Source organism: Kogia breviceps, chromosome 11 (assembly GCF_026419965.1).
Source record: "Kogia breviceps isolate mKogBre1 chromosome 11, mKogBre1 haplotype 1, whole genome shotgun sequence".
In the NCBI taxonomy this organism is placed as follows: Eukaryota; Metazoa; Chordata; class Mammalia; order Artiodactyla; family Physeteridae; genus Kogia; species Kogia breviceps.
The window spans coordinates 96,300,123-96,314,190 of record NC_081320.1 but is presented as its reverse complement, the minus strand read 5'-3'; the positions used below and the strand labels follow the sequence as shown (position 1 = coordinate 96,314,190).

The 14,068-nt window shown below is 56.7% G+C and overlaps 1 protein-coding gene across 3 annotated transcripts in view; it reads left to right on the top strand.

Moving 5' to 3' along the window:
• Nucleotides 1-10,765, top strand: part of HPCAL1 (hippocalcin like 1) — a 112,192-nt gene extending 101,427 nt beyond the window's left edge. For all 3 annotated transcript variants that reach the window (XM_059078423.2, XM_059078422.2, XM_067008155.1), the window contains 3 exons: nucleotides 4,619-5,014; nucleotides 7,382-7,487; nucleotides 9,905-10,765. In XM_059078423.2, coding sequence (XP_058934406.1) covers nucleotides 4,637-5,014; nucleotides 7,382-7,487; nucleotides 9,905-10,002 — 582 coding nt within the window. In that variant the 5' untranslated portion in view covers nucleotides 4,619-4,636 and the 3' untranslated portion in view covers nucleotides 10,003-10,765. The remainder of the gene's footprint in view (nucleotides 1-4,618; nucleotides 5,015-7,381; nucleotides 7,488-9,904) is intronic.
• Nucleotides 10,766-14,068: the final 3,303 nt, after the last annotated feature.

Sequence of the window (14,068 nt, the reverse complement as noted above, 5' to 3'; positions counted from 1 at the left end):
CTGACTTTTAAAACGGCAATGCTATAAGTCAGTCCTTTAATTCAGCTGACTGGGCATGGTCAAGAAATCAACAGAGGTGGGTACCCTACTTGAAAGCCGTGGGGTCTCCCTAAAGGACACTGGAAAACCAGTGATGGATTCCTGCGACATCATTCTCAAAAATGTGGTCTTCCATCAGCCCTGATTTTGACAGCCCCAGATTTTACTAGCTCAACCCTCAAGACAGTGGCCGGAAAACATGTTTTTCCACCCACGATTTCTTGATAGTTTTCCCCCAAAGTAAAACTTATCTTTTCTGCTTCCTGGACCCATCCCTCAATTTCTCCCAGCCTTCCTTTCCCTCTCTGTACAGCTGGGAATGCCAGACCGGCCCTGCCCATCTCCCAGGGTTCAGGGTCAATCGTAGAGCCCCGTGGTCAAGCTCAAATGGACTCCTGGTCACATCCCAGCTCCAGCAGCTGTGGGACCCTGGGAAAGTTACTTGACACCCCCGGGCCCCAGTTTCACCATTTGTGAAATGGTCTGCACAGTGCCTGGCCCAGCTTGGTGAATTGTGGCTGCAGTGGGGGGTTTTGATGCTAAAATGGACCAGTGTGAGTGACTCACCCGCATCCTACATGCTCTGGCCTTGATGAGCTCTTCAGAGGCAGGGCCCAGGCCTGATATGTCTGTCCCAGAGTCCTACCTTCTCCCCTCTCCCCATCCCGTGAGCCCCCAGAACTCTCAGGAAGGACCCCTTGCATTGCATCCCCCAAAGGGGAGCACACCCAGGCTCTGCTGGAATGCCAGCTTTGCCAGAAACCACCCTGCCTCAGAGTCAGCAGGTTTTGCCTGTGTGTGTACACAGCCAGCGCGAGCACTGCAGCGGGAAGGCCCACTCAACCAACACAGACATCTGTTCTGCGCCGGGCCCAGGGGGCCGCTGGGATCCTGCAGCCCCACGCGCCTGCCTGCGGGGACACGTGAGGAGGGCTGGCGAAGCCGAAGCGCCCCGGGCAGACCTCGGAGCCCTCGGCTGTCACCTTCTAGCGGTTGTGTTGGCCGTACTTGCCATGCTCCCTGATATGGTCCCTTCCTTTCCATAAACATTCGTTACGTTGGGTGGAGGAGGTGTTAGGAGTTGGCATTTGTGTGGGATCAGAAAGAACACAGATCACAGACACATTCTGAGGCCGGTTGATACCGTCGTTCCGAGCAGTGGTTTGGTCTTCACTGAGGTGAACGGATTCTAAAAGGCCCGACCGTGGGAATTCCCTGGTGGTCCAGTGGTTAGGACTCAGCACTTTCACTACCCGGGCCTGGGTTCCGTCCCTGCTCAGGGAACTAAAATCCTGCAAGCCATGCGGCACAGCAAAAAAAAAAAAAAAAAAAAATGAAGAAGATGTCGAAGGACCAGCCCTGAGCTCCCAGAGCCCAGAGCTTCACAGAAAGCGGGTTGTTTCCACAATGAAAAGTGCAGGAATGCTAATCGGGAAAAGGATGTATCACTAACTACTGAAGGCGGCCGGGAAGGCCACGCTCATGACCAGGGTGCCCTCCCCTGGCCCCGCCTCCCCTGGCTGCCCCCAGCAAGATGTGGGACAGGGGGCCAGACGACCCGGTCCGAGGGCTGGCTTTGCCGCCAGAGCCTCCGGGTCTGTTTCCTCCCTGGTGAAGTGGGACGAATACAGGCAAAGGTGTCTGATGAAAACAAGTGTCCCACAGTCCGTGGACCTTCTTCCGATCGTCCCCGATGCTGGCAGATGAGGAGTCAAAGCTTTGGGAACCTCACGGTGCCTGGCACGGGGTTCTGCCTCACGGACGGCGATGCCGCACGGTATCAGGTCAGTTCTCGGAGCAGCTGTCTTAGGGCCCCAGAGCTGCTGCATCAAAGCACCACAGACTGGACAGCTTCAAAAACAGAAACTTACTCTCTCTCGCTTCTGGAGGCTGCAAGTCCAAGATCAAGGTGTCGGCTGGTTTGGCCCCTTCCGAGGCCTCTCTCCTTGGCCTGAAGACGGCCACCTCCTCCCCGTGTCCGCACATGGCCTTCCCTCTGTGTGTCTGCGTCCCAAGCTTCTCTTTCAAGGGTACCAGTCAGATTGGATTAGGCCTCACCCGTATGACCTCATTTATCTTAATTACCTCTTTAAGGGGGCCCTGTCGCCAAATACAGCCACATTCTGAGGTCCCAGGGTTAGGACTTCAGCGGGTGAACTTGGGGCGGGGGCAGTTCGGTCCATGACAGCAGCCGGCCTGCTCCGCCCACCCCTACGGACACGTGGGCACACGGTGCTGGAAGAAGGGCCTCAGGTCTCAGCTGAAGGAGTGAGGAGCGGGGAGGGACAGATGCGCGTTGCAGCCCTTTCTGCCCGTGGATGCTGCCTTTGAAGCAGCATGGGAAGCTGAGGGAGAGACACCTAAGACAAACCACTCCTCTCCACACCCTCCAGACACTGGCTAGGAGACTGTCACAATTAAGAGGCGTGTGGAAGATACAAAGCCTTGAGAGCAGCTGAACTGAGTAAACGACTGAAGGTTAGCCTTTTTAGTGCAGGAACCGCGGAGGTGGAAGTGTGCGGTCTGCGGGGTGTCTTAAGTCAAGTCTGGGAGCCCTGGGGCGGGGGAGTGGGGCTGCTGGGGGCCAGTGGAAACTGACACCCTAGTTACTAGAGATTTGCTGGTTTCCACTCGTTAGATCAACCTGTAGGTGAAGCAGAAAGTAGAGATTGTAAACCGTGACGATGTACAAATAGTGGTTCCCACGCACGACAGGAGCTGATGTGGAAGGGAGGTGGAGAGGTTAGGGGCGGAGAGGGGGTCAGTAGCTTGATCGTACAGGGAGAGAGAGATCCGGGTCCAGTTGCTCAAGCAAGAAATAGAGGATTCTTGCGTGTTTATTTTTTTGAATTAAAAATATACACAAGAGTTCAACATTTGAAATTACAAAAAGATTTACACCAAAAAGTCTCCGTTTGTATAAAAAATATATATAATAATAAAAACAGAAAGTAATGGTACAGGGATATTTATTAAAAGAGAATATGTTTGTTGTAAAAGAATAAATGATCCAAAAAACATTTAAAAAAAAGAAAGAAAGAAAATCAACTATACTTCAGTGAAAACTAAACTAAAAAAAAAGTCTCCGTTTGACCGACCCTTGTCTATCAGTCGTCTCTCTTTCTGTAGCCAGTGTTATCATTTCCCAAGAAGTCATTTCAAACATACAAACACGCACATATATTTTCTTTTTTTTTTTCTTCCACAAACGGTAGCAAACTCTATGTGCTGTTCTGCACATTTTCTTTTCACTTAAAAATAGATCTTGATGATTATTTCACATCAGTTAGTAACGACAGACGCCTGGGTTGTTTATTATTACAGACAACGTGCAGGAATTGGCCGTGTACACAGGCTATTTGCATGGGTGGGAGCATCTTTAGATTTGTTCCTAGAAGTGGGGTTGCTGCGTCGAAGGGAACGTGTTTGTAATTTTGAAAGGTATTCCCAAATCCCCCTCCCTGGGGGTTAGAAAAGGAACTTCTCTATAATTTAAATTTATATCAATTTAAATTTCATACAATTTCAAGTCGTAAAGATAACAAGTAAAAACAATGACATATATGTATGAAACTAATAAAACCTGGGAGGAGACAAAGAAGAAGAAGGAAGTGCCAGGGAAAGTATGTGAACTATATTGATGATATTTAGTAATGGGGGTTCAGTACTTCATGTTTAGCATTCATAAATGTTAAGAAGCAGTTCAAGGTGGTTACCTCTGGGACGAGGGTGGAAAACCTTTTGTTTTTATTTTCTATTCTATATGCTTCGAAAATGAGTAAGCCATGTACTAGTGTTACTGTGAAAAATCAGAAGATAAAATGAGGTGGCGAGGTGAAAGCTGTATTAATGTCTAGTAAGAGTATCACCCCAGGGTCAGTCTTGCGGATGGGTCTTGTGGAAAACCTCGTTGGGGGGCACGCTTCTGCATGCCCGCAGGTGCCTGAGACGTCACTACCAACCTTAGAGGCATTCATGTACTCTTGGTGCTAGTTCTAGATCCAGCCCTGCCCCCCACTCCCAACCAGAGGGCTTCTCCGAGGCAAAAACAAGCAAGAGGGACTCCTTAAGGGCTTCTGGATGCCTGTTCTAAGGCTGAAATCAGAACATGGTGCCCGAACAAGAAAAGAACTGCTCAGAACACAGGGTGTGGGGTGCAGTCAGCGTGACAGTTTTGCCTGAAGCTGCTGAGGGTGATGAGAGTAAGGGTTTCATCCTCCAGTCTTGTACAGCCCCTGCTGGGCACTTGATAGACGCCTCATTCCATTGATTTCGAGTGGCAGTTTTTTCCACCTTTCCACATTCTGCAAGTCAGGATATGCCTTGCAGCGCGAGGTGGCCTGTCCTGACTCCACGGGAGCATCCTGGCCTTCCTAGTGGGACATAGACGCAGGGCCCGCCTCCCCGCAGGGGTCCTAGGAGGGCTGAGGCATTGCATCGCGGGGAGGGCCGGGGGCGGGCCTCTCCAGCCCTTGGTGAGGGACACGCGGGGGACGTTTCTCCGCCCCGCTCGGTGGTTGGAGGCTGTGGGGAGCCCTCCCCGGCCCTGATGGCCCCCGCCCGGGCCCCTGTCTTGCAGGTGTCGCCGCCGGCCGCCATGGGCAAGCAGAACAGCAAGCTGCGGCCCGAGGTGCTGCAGGACCTGCGGGAGAACACGGAGTTCACGGACCACGAGCTGCAGGAGTGGTACAAGGGCTTCCTCAAGGACTGCCCCACCGGCCACCTGACCGTGGACGAGTTCAAGAAGATCTACGCCAACTTCTTCCCCTACGGCGACGCTTCCAAGTTCGCAGAGCACGTCTTCCGCACCTTCGACACCAACGGCGACGGCACCATCGACTTCCGGGAGTTCATCATCGCGCTGAGCGTGACCTCGCGGGGCAAGCTGGAGCAGAAGCTCAAGTGGGCCTTCAGCATGTACGACCTGGACGGCAACGGCTACATCAGCCGCAGCGAGATGCTGGAGATCGTGCAGGTGCGCCCCGGAGGGAGGGGCTGGCGGAGCGCAGCCGCGGGGGGTGGGGGGGGGGTGGGGGCGGGGTCCCCGAGGCCCCGCCCACTCGGACGGCGCTCCTGTTCTCCCCGCGCCTTCAGCGCTTCGCAGCTGGGTGGCTGCCAGCCCCTTCCTCGTGCACTTTTGAAAGTGACCAGTTGTCACTGGACTGGCGGGTCCTTGCAGAAAGTGATGAAAAGAGCCATTGTTTACGGACCACTGGCCATCCATCAGGCCTGGCCTAAGCCCTTTGATGACTTGTGGCCTTCCCGACCCTGGTGGGGCGGGGGTGGGGTGGGCGGAGCGGGGGATGGAGGTGTCATTCTCTGCATTTCACAAAATCTGAGGCTGGGTGGGGGACCGTGATTTCCAGAGAGTTAACAGAGCTGAACTATAGTAATTCAGAGAGAATTACAGTAATTGAGAGGACCCTTGACACTTGCAGAAGCCACCTGCCAAGACCTGTTCGAGTCCCCGTGTCTTTGAATAAGAGAACAAACAGTTTGTCATGTCCCCAGGAACGTGCAGTTGTAAAGCAAACCTGAAACATTAGTGGTCACAGAATAAGCTCCAGGTCAGAAAGCACTTCAGAGACCTCTTCTCCTCGACTCCAGCCAACAGCTCTGGCAGGGGAAGCTGCTTTCCAGAAAGACACAGTGTTTCGTTCACCTCCCCAGCTTCCTAGGTGCGTGGGTAGAGAGGCGCAGAGCTGCCGCCCCCGGGGTGCCTCCCTGCACTCCCACTCCTGGAGCCTGGGAGGCTCAGCTCTAGAATTCCTCAGAGGAGATGCCCTCCGCATGGCAGGAGCTTCCGGGCTAAGCCACAAACAGAGGGTACCAAACTCACGAACTCCTAGACCAGCAGCAAGTGGCCTGAGGAGTGACCAACCTATTTCCTAAATGGGTGGTTTTCGCACAGTGAGAATAAATCAGCACAGGTTCAGGGGACTGTGCTTCAGCTGTCGCTCCTGGCTCTTGGTGACAAGCGCTGTGGCAGAAGGAAGAAATCTTCTCAGGAGCCATCTGTCCCGGCCCACAAGCTGGCCCGAACGCGCCCCTGTCCCTGGCCGAGCAGACTGGCCGGGCCAAGACTTAGAGACACAGCAGGACAGCGGGGGTCCCCATGCCTGTCCAAACGGGATCTGGCTGCTAGGCCCCCAGACCAAGTTCCCAAACTCTGAGACCCTTCCCGTGGCACCTGCAGGTGGCTCCTTGGCCTGCTGAGCGGGAAGCCCGGCCGCTATACCTTCATCAAAACAGGCTGGGTTCTAAGTACTTCAGAGCCCACCAGAGGCCCGGAAGGGTCCTGGCTCTGCCTCCTCCACACAAGTGCCTGCCTCTCTCAGCTGAGGGGGTCCTGTCCCAAGAGGCCCTGAAAGACACACTGGCCGTGTTGTGAGGCCTGGCCACCTCCACCCTCCTCGGCAAATGGAGAGGGGCCAAGGAGGAGAGAGTATAACAGATACCAGAAGTCTCACTTGGGATCATTCCTTTTTGGTTTTGTTTTTTGTAAACCTGCTTTTTAAGATGCTACAGCTCTCAGACCTCTGCTGTCCTTGGTGTGTTGTTTCAGGAATGAGACTCTCAGTGAAGCCATCTCCGCACAGAAACCCACAGTGGCACAGCCCCTCCCCCTCACGAGTTACTCTGATAAGCTGCTGGTCACTGGCCTCATCACGCCCCCTGGACACACACACACACACACACACACACACACACACACACAACCACCACCACCAACAACAACAACAAAAAAAACACTGGGCCGGGCCCCTTGGACAGACACACAGAAACGGCTGGCAAGGGTGCTGAGCCCTTGGACGGCAGTGTCCTGGGGTTGTTGGTCCTGCTGGAGAGACCCATCTGCCCTGGCGCTGGCCTTTCTGGGGCTAGTTATGTGGCTTTCCCTGTAGGCTGTCTTTTTTGCTCTTAACTCAGGTACAGCAATCCCATAGTCAAATGTTTGTGGCTACGTGTGCCGAGTGATGGGCTGTGCACGTGTGCACCTGTGTCACCACCGCGCTCTGTGAGGTAGCATTCCCAGAGCTGCCCCACCTCCCGCCCCCGGAGACCCCCCCCCCCGGCTTATAGCTGTCAAAGTGGGTTGTTTTGCCTGTTCTTGAACTTCACGTAAGTGAGTCTGGCTTCCTTTTGCTCACATGCTGTCTGTGACATGCATCCACGGTACTGGGCGTAGCAGGGAACATGCCAGCTGGGGAAGGGTCCTGAAGCTGTGAGCATCCTGACCCCTGGTCCTGCCGTGGGCTGGGCGGAAGCTCACGCCTGTGCCCCATCCACCCGGGGCCACCCCGGAAGCCCTGAGCACATGTGTCTGTGTCCCCCTTTGCAGGCTATTTACAAGATGGTGTCCTCCGTGATGAGGATGCCCGAGGATGAGTCCACGCCGGAGAAACGGACGGACAAGATCTTCAGGCAGATGGACACCAACAATGACGGTAGGACCCCTGTGTGTCTGTGCCCCACTGCTGGGAGCAGAGATGTGTTTGGGACCCTCTCCTCCTTCTCTGCACCTTCTCAGGCCTCACCTGGCCCACTCCTGGCCCCGCCCGGCCAGTGCAGCTGCGCTGAGGGGAGAGCCAGAGTTCGGAGTCAGGGCACTGGGCCGGCAGCCTGCCCCGTGACCATAGTCTCCTTGCTTCTAGAACGGGGAGACTGTAGGCCTGTGGGTGCGTCCCGGGGAGAAGAGGCAGCTGTGCCCTTGGCACCCGGGCCCTGGAGGGGTTGGGGTCAAGCCTCCCAGGTGGTGGGGGTCCCTTTGCTCCCCGTCAACCCTCCCCCAAGCCTCAGTGGCCCCAGGGACTCTGTCGGGATGTGCTGGCCCGCAGCAGCTCCGCCAGGGTCTCTGGGCCCACACCGCAGCAGGAGGGGCGTGTCCAGGAGGGGCGGTGGTGACCATACAGTGAGGACGTGCCCTGTGTTTTCTTCTCCGCACTGGCCGTGAGCTTCGGCAGGGTCCCTGCCGGGGAGGGTAGCTATGAAACTGGATGGATCCGCACCTCTTGCCAGCGTTAAGTGCAGTCCCAGAGTCAGGTTTGATTTGCTTTGGAAGGATAAAGAAGTGCAGCGTTTAGAAAAGAAAAGGAGAAAATACCCCCGGGCTGTGCTGGAGATTAAAAATAAGCGAATGCACAGAAAAGTGCTCCTAAACCCTAAAGTGTGGTTTGCAGATGGCGCCAAGGACTGAGCCAGCAGGGGGAGGGGCGACGTGGCTGCAGGTACACCATCTGCAAGGAAACAGTTTTCAAAACATGATCCATCAAATGTAAAACAAGACGGCCTCGTGCCTGGCATTGCCTTTGGGCCAATTTAAAACATGTCTTCTGCCTTCCACTGTAGCAGCACAGGCTTTGGGTTCGACAGACCTGCTCCAACCAATCTTGGCTTTTCTGAACCTCGGTTTACTCCTCTGTGAAATGGGGATAATAATTCAGTCTCTTGTGGTTTTGACGGTTCAGTGAGATGGAGCCAGTAGAGCTCTTAGCACAGCGTCCGGCTCTCCCTCCGTCCACCTCTGCCCCGACCCCTCAGGGCCCGCTCTGGGCACCTTCCCAGGGTGTTTGTGAACTTGGGCCTGTGCCCACCGGGACAGAGCTTCTCCTGTGAACCCCGGGGTCCGTGCGTCCCCGGAGCTCGGGGAGGGGTGGAAGAGGCGATGTTGCAGGAGAGAAGGGTGAAGCAGGGGTGGGCCAGAGCTAGGCCCTCGTCCTCCGGGCACTGCCCCACACCTTCCCTGCCCCCCTAGGAAAGCAGAGATGTCATTGAAGCACCCCCTCCTGTGACCTGAGCCTGGCTAAGCACCAGGAACACCCTGATGGCTGCAGGACAGACTGTGCTCAGGGATCCCCAGCCCCTTGCCAGCCCTGCTTTCTGCCCGGAGGAGAGGCTGGCGCTTTCGGAAGCTTCTTATCCTGAGCCGTCGGAGCAAAGTCCCCACCGACCGTATGAATAGTAACAGAACCCAGTAACCCCTCTCCGTCATCAGAGGGGCCCGGAGATCTTCTCTTCTGCCGAGGGGATGGCTGCCCCCTCCCTTCCCAATCCATCCCTTAGCCTGGGGCTGTTTAGTCTCCCTCGGGGCCAGCCTGGCTGCCCCCGCTGCTGGGGGCCCACAGGAGGAGGTGGCCCTCTCGGCAGTGGGCAAGCAGGGGGTCCCTGCCTGGCTTCCTGGCAGCAGCTCGCTAACTGCGTGCATCCTGCAGGCCAGGCGTGGGCTGAACCCCTCAAACACATCCTCCCAGTTAACCCTCCCGGTGGCCCTTTGAGATGGGCGTTCCCACAATCCCACCACACAGAGGAAGGCCCTGGGACACGGAGAGGCTGGTAGCTGGCCCATGGCGGCAGAGCCGTGGGCCCTTTGCGTGCCGGGCCAGGCCTCCAGCTCCTACATTCCCTTTACTGCTGTCCTCCGGGGTAAATGGCTCTATTTCATTTTACAGCTGCAGAGCCTCAAACGCAGAGGCAAGAAGTATGTCCCCACCCAGGCCTGGCCCTCTCGACCCTGGGTTAGTTATGGTTTAGAGGCAGATGTCATGTTCTTTCTGGACAAGGCACATCTTTGTAAAATAAGGCGTGGGGCTATTTCTAAAAGGGTTTGAATTGCCCCACCGGGCACGGCCTGCTGCCGTACTGGGTACGTCCTTGGAGGTGCCCTGTGCTTTGCAATGAGCACTGAAAGCAAAAGAGGTTTTTTCCAGAAATGCCCTGGAAGTGTGTGGAGCCTGGCTGCGGCGAGCTTCAGGAGGGCTCCAGACTCAGACCAGAGGAGACGTCGCTGACACAGAAGCTGTCCCTGTGCTCTCCTAAGGGCGATCCACGGTGAGCGCTGCCTAACTCCCATTTCTCCCTCCTGCAGGCAAATTGTCCCTGGAAGAATTCATTAAAGGTGCCAAGAGCGACCCATCCATCGTCCGGTTGTTACAGTGTGACCCCAGCAGCGCCAGTCAGTTCTAAGGGGTCGGCGTCTGGACAGTGCAGAGAAACACAGGCTTGTCTTGGCGTTTAAGCTTTGCTTGCAAAAGTGGATGCCTCTTCAATCATTCCTGCTCTCCCGGGGCGGCCAGGTGACACGCACCTGCCGGCTTGGTGGCCACGCCTCCCTCCTCACCTGGCCTCCTCCCGCCCCCTCCCCAGTCCCTCCAGGGCGAACTCCCTGGCATGTGGTTACTCCCAGGGCTCACGGTGTCCTCGCTTCTGGGGCACCTCCCCGCCCGCAGGGAGCCCAGAGGACACCCCAGGGATCCCGGTGGGACTTTCTAAGATCGCACCAAGGCCAGCTGATTGATTTTTGTGATCGCAGGTGACTCTGGGGAAAATGGGGACAAGAACAGAGGGAGAGTAGACGGGCAAGCCCTCCCCGTGCATGGCTCCACCCAGCTCGTTCGTTTTCTCTGACCAAAGCCGCTTGCACGTATATATACTGTGGTCTCCTTTTAATATATAAGTTATACGTATGGTGAAGTGAAATGTAATGTGTAGGTCCCGTATTTAATGCCTTGATTGCCTTTGAAGCGTGGTTCCCTCGTGGCCTGTGATCCCTCCGAGCCTGGTTATTTTGTGGTATTTATGCCCTCAACTTGCCCTTTTCAAAAGGACATGCATGCGTGCCCAGGGCCGTGGAGACCCTCCCGTCCGCGCAGTGAACGCAGCATCTCTGTAAGGTTTGTCCTCCCTGTTGATTGGTCTGGCATTTCCTGTATTAAAATGATCAAATAAACGACATTGTCTGAGTTTTGTGCGGGATCGGGAGACCCCCGCGTTCTGCTGCCGTGGCCTCCGCGCTCTCCCGAACAGGTGGATTCGGCAGGTCCTGCTGCTATTTGTAAACTTGGCCCCTTCGGGATCCATGTAGCCGTTACTGTGTCTATAAATCTTGTGCAGCCTGTTCTTCAATATCTGCCTAATGCCAAGAAATATTTGTGGAAATGAAAGACGACAGTTCTTGGCAGGTTTGACTGTCAGGCTTCTGCCTGCATCCACGCCCCCTCCCCCGGCTCCCCCGCCAGCCCCATGGTTTAATCAGCAAGGTCGCAGGACCGCACATCCCCAGCGAGGACAGAGCGGAGATCAGGGGTGTCAGCACGGGGCCGTGAGGGCGGGCCAGGTTTCTCAGCCTGTGGCCATCAGGACGCTTCTGGTCTCAGAAGCAGAAAACCCAGCAGAGGGGAGCTTCCACCACAAGGATGTTTCCACCATGTGCCGAGACTAATGCGGCAGCCGGGGGGCGTGGCTAAGGATGTCCAGGTTCCTTCCGCTTCCGCACAGCCCTGCCCCCGGCCTCACAGGCAGCTTCTGTCCTCGCACTTGAATCCTCGGGGTCCCCGCAGGGCTGTCACCGTGCAGGGCAGTGCAGCTGACACGGGAGCCTTCTGCAGGCAGGACGAGAAGCAGCCTGTCCTCTGTTCTTCCTTAAAGGGGAGGAGAACTTTCCAAAACTCTCCTGTGCTCCCTGCCCACCACTTCTCAGTGCCTTGGCCACGAGTGTGAGCTGAAGATGACTGGCCAGTCAGGATGCACCCAGCTGATGAGGGCCCCCTCCCCCCAGGGGGCATGGCGCCGGGAAGGGTGAACAGGATTGGGGCTCTGGTTCCAGTGTCTGGCACATCCACCCATGGGCCACGCGACCTCGCTGAGTCTCACCTGTGGAAGCAGTGCGGCGGGCAGACAGGTAGGTGATCAAGGTAAGTGGGCCGAGCGTGTAGCTCGGAGCCTGACCCACAGCAGGCTGTCAGGGACCCTGGCTGTTTTGCTGATTTTAGTAATCTTAATACCTTTTACCACTCGGAGCCTCTGAATAGAAACGGTGAGCCCTTCTGCAAGTGACTTTCCAGCCAGTGGCACTGCCTGAGGCTGGACCTTCGTGGGCAGCGCCGGGGGGGAGGGGGCGGTGGGAGGGGGCGGCCAGGTGACCTGGGGGTGGACCCAGCTTGCTACAGAGAAGCAGGATGGTGCCTTGTCAGCTCCGCCTGGCCTGGAGGAATCTCCCCTCCCAGAGAGGGGCTTGTATTTTACAAAATGTAAGGAGAACTGGCCGAGGCTAAATCAATAGTGCTTGCTGCCTGTTGAGGGGAGGCGGGGAGCGCTGCAGTACTACGAACAGGGGACACTGCCCAGGAATCAGGCACAGATGGGAATGACCACTGTAGCGGGGTTCGCCCCCGAAACAGAGCTAAGGGGGTGTCTCCCTCTGTATGCACACATGTATACTGGGGTGGGGCGGGGGCAGGAAGGGAGAAAGGTTCATTGCAAGGAATTGGCTCACAAGATTATGGGGGCTGAGTGAACACCAAGATCTACCAGCTGGAGACCCAGGAGAGCCGATGGCTTTAGTTCCAGTCTGGATCTGAAGGCAGGAGACCGACATCCCAGCCCAAGACCGGCAGGCAGAGGACGAATCTCCCTGCTCAGTTCAGCCTTTTGTCTAGTCAACCCTCTGGTTGAGGCTGCTCATGTTGCCGGGGGCGGAGGCGGGCATTCTGCTTTACTCAGTCTACTAAGCCAAATGTTCTTCTCCCCCAGAAACGCCCTCGCAGACACACCCAGAATAATGTTTAACCAACTGTCAGGACACCCACGACCCAGGCAAGTTGGCCTAAAATAACCATCCCAAGTGCTTCCACCCGAATGTGGAAGATGTGGATCTGGGGGTCAGGGTGGTGCTTTAGGGAGTCTTAGGCGATGAGGAAAGCGGCCCAGGGAAGGGCAGGGCCAACCCACAGGCCCGTCACTCACTCCGGGGGGACTCCGCTAGCAACCGGCCATGCCCCTCAGGTCCCAGGAACTCAGTGGCAGAATCAGAACTAGTCAGATTATCTTACCCCCCAGACAGTGCCCCTTTCACTGTGTGTGTGTGTGCGTGCGTGCGCGCGTGTGTGCGTGCGTGCGCGCGTGTGTGCGTGCGTGCGTGCGCGTGTGCGTGTGCGTAGAGGGGCGGTGGTGTGGTCTCTGCAGACAGGGCTTGGTGGGACTCGGGCGTCTAGTTTGGGGGATGTGTCTGCCCTACAAGGCAGTGTCATAGACACATACCCAGGCACCACCCGTGCAGAGACTTGGCACCAGACTCCCGGCGCATCTGGCCTGGCCCCGTATCAGCAGGTGAGTGGCTTCTGGGGATGTGTGCGAGGCTGTGTTGGGTGGCAGCCCTGCAGCTCCTTACAGGTGGGTGGGAGCGGGACCCGAGCCCCTGGCCCTGGCTGTCAGCTGGCCCAGTCGGCTTTCACAGTAGGGCACCCACCCTACTCCTGTCCCCAGCTTGGGCTGAAATGGCCTCCATGAACTTCATGCACGCCCACACACCTGCGTTTCCCAAGACGCCATGCAAATGGCCCTTCCTCCAGAAAGCCGTCCCCACCCCTCCCCAGATACTGCCTACAGCCCCCATACTCCCCTCACCCACAGCGTTGCTTCCCTCGTATTGACCTCGTAATTCACTTCCTCTGGTCGCCCTCCCCCTTCCCCTACCCAGAGCCAGTACAGGCCGGGCTTAGAATTAGGGAGTTCCCTGGTGGTCTGGTGGTTAGGATTCCAGGCTTTCACTGCCACGGCCTGGGTTCGATCCCTGGCCCGGGAACTGAGAATCCCACAAGCTGCATGGCATGGCCAAAAACAAGGGGTGGGGGGCAGAATTAGAGGCTCAGAATGAGGGAGTGAACGAGGAGTCAGCGTGGGGTCCACCCCATAGCCTGGAACTGCACCCAGTGGGCCTCAGACACAGAGGCAGAGGTACAAGTCTCAGCCTGGCCACTGACAAGCCACGTGACCCTGGGCACATAAGGCAGGGGCCCAGAGAGCCAAGGGTGCTGACCTTAATCTCGCAGGTCAGCTGGCAGAGGGGCAGGCTGCAGAGCCTTTGGGGAGGGCAAGGATGCCCGTGGGCCAGGATCTGCTCCTCTGCCCCTCCAGCTCAGAGCCAGGGCTGCAGATGATTCCTGGCTCCTCCAGGAGGGGGCGCCAGAGCCGGGGCTGGGACCAGGCGCCCAGGGTGCGGCGGCCCCGCTGTGGGAAGAGTATGGCCCCGGGC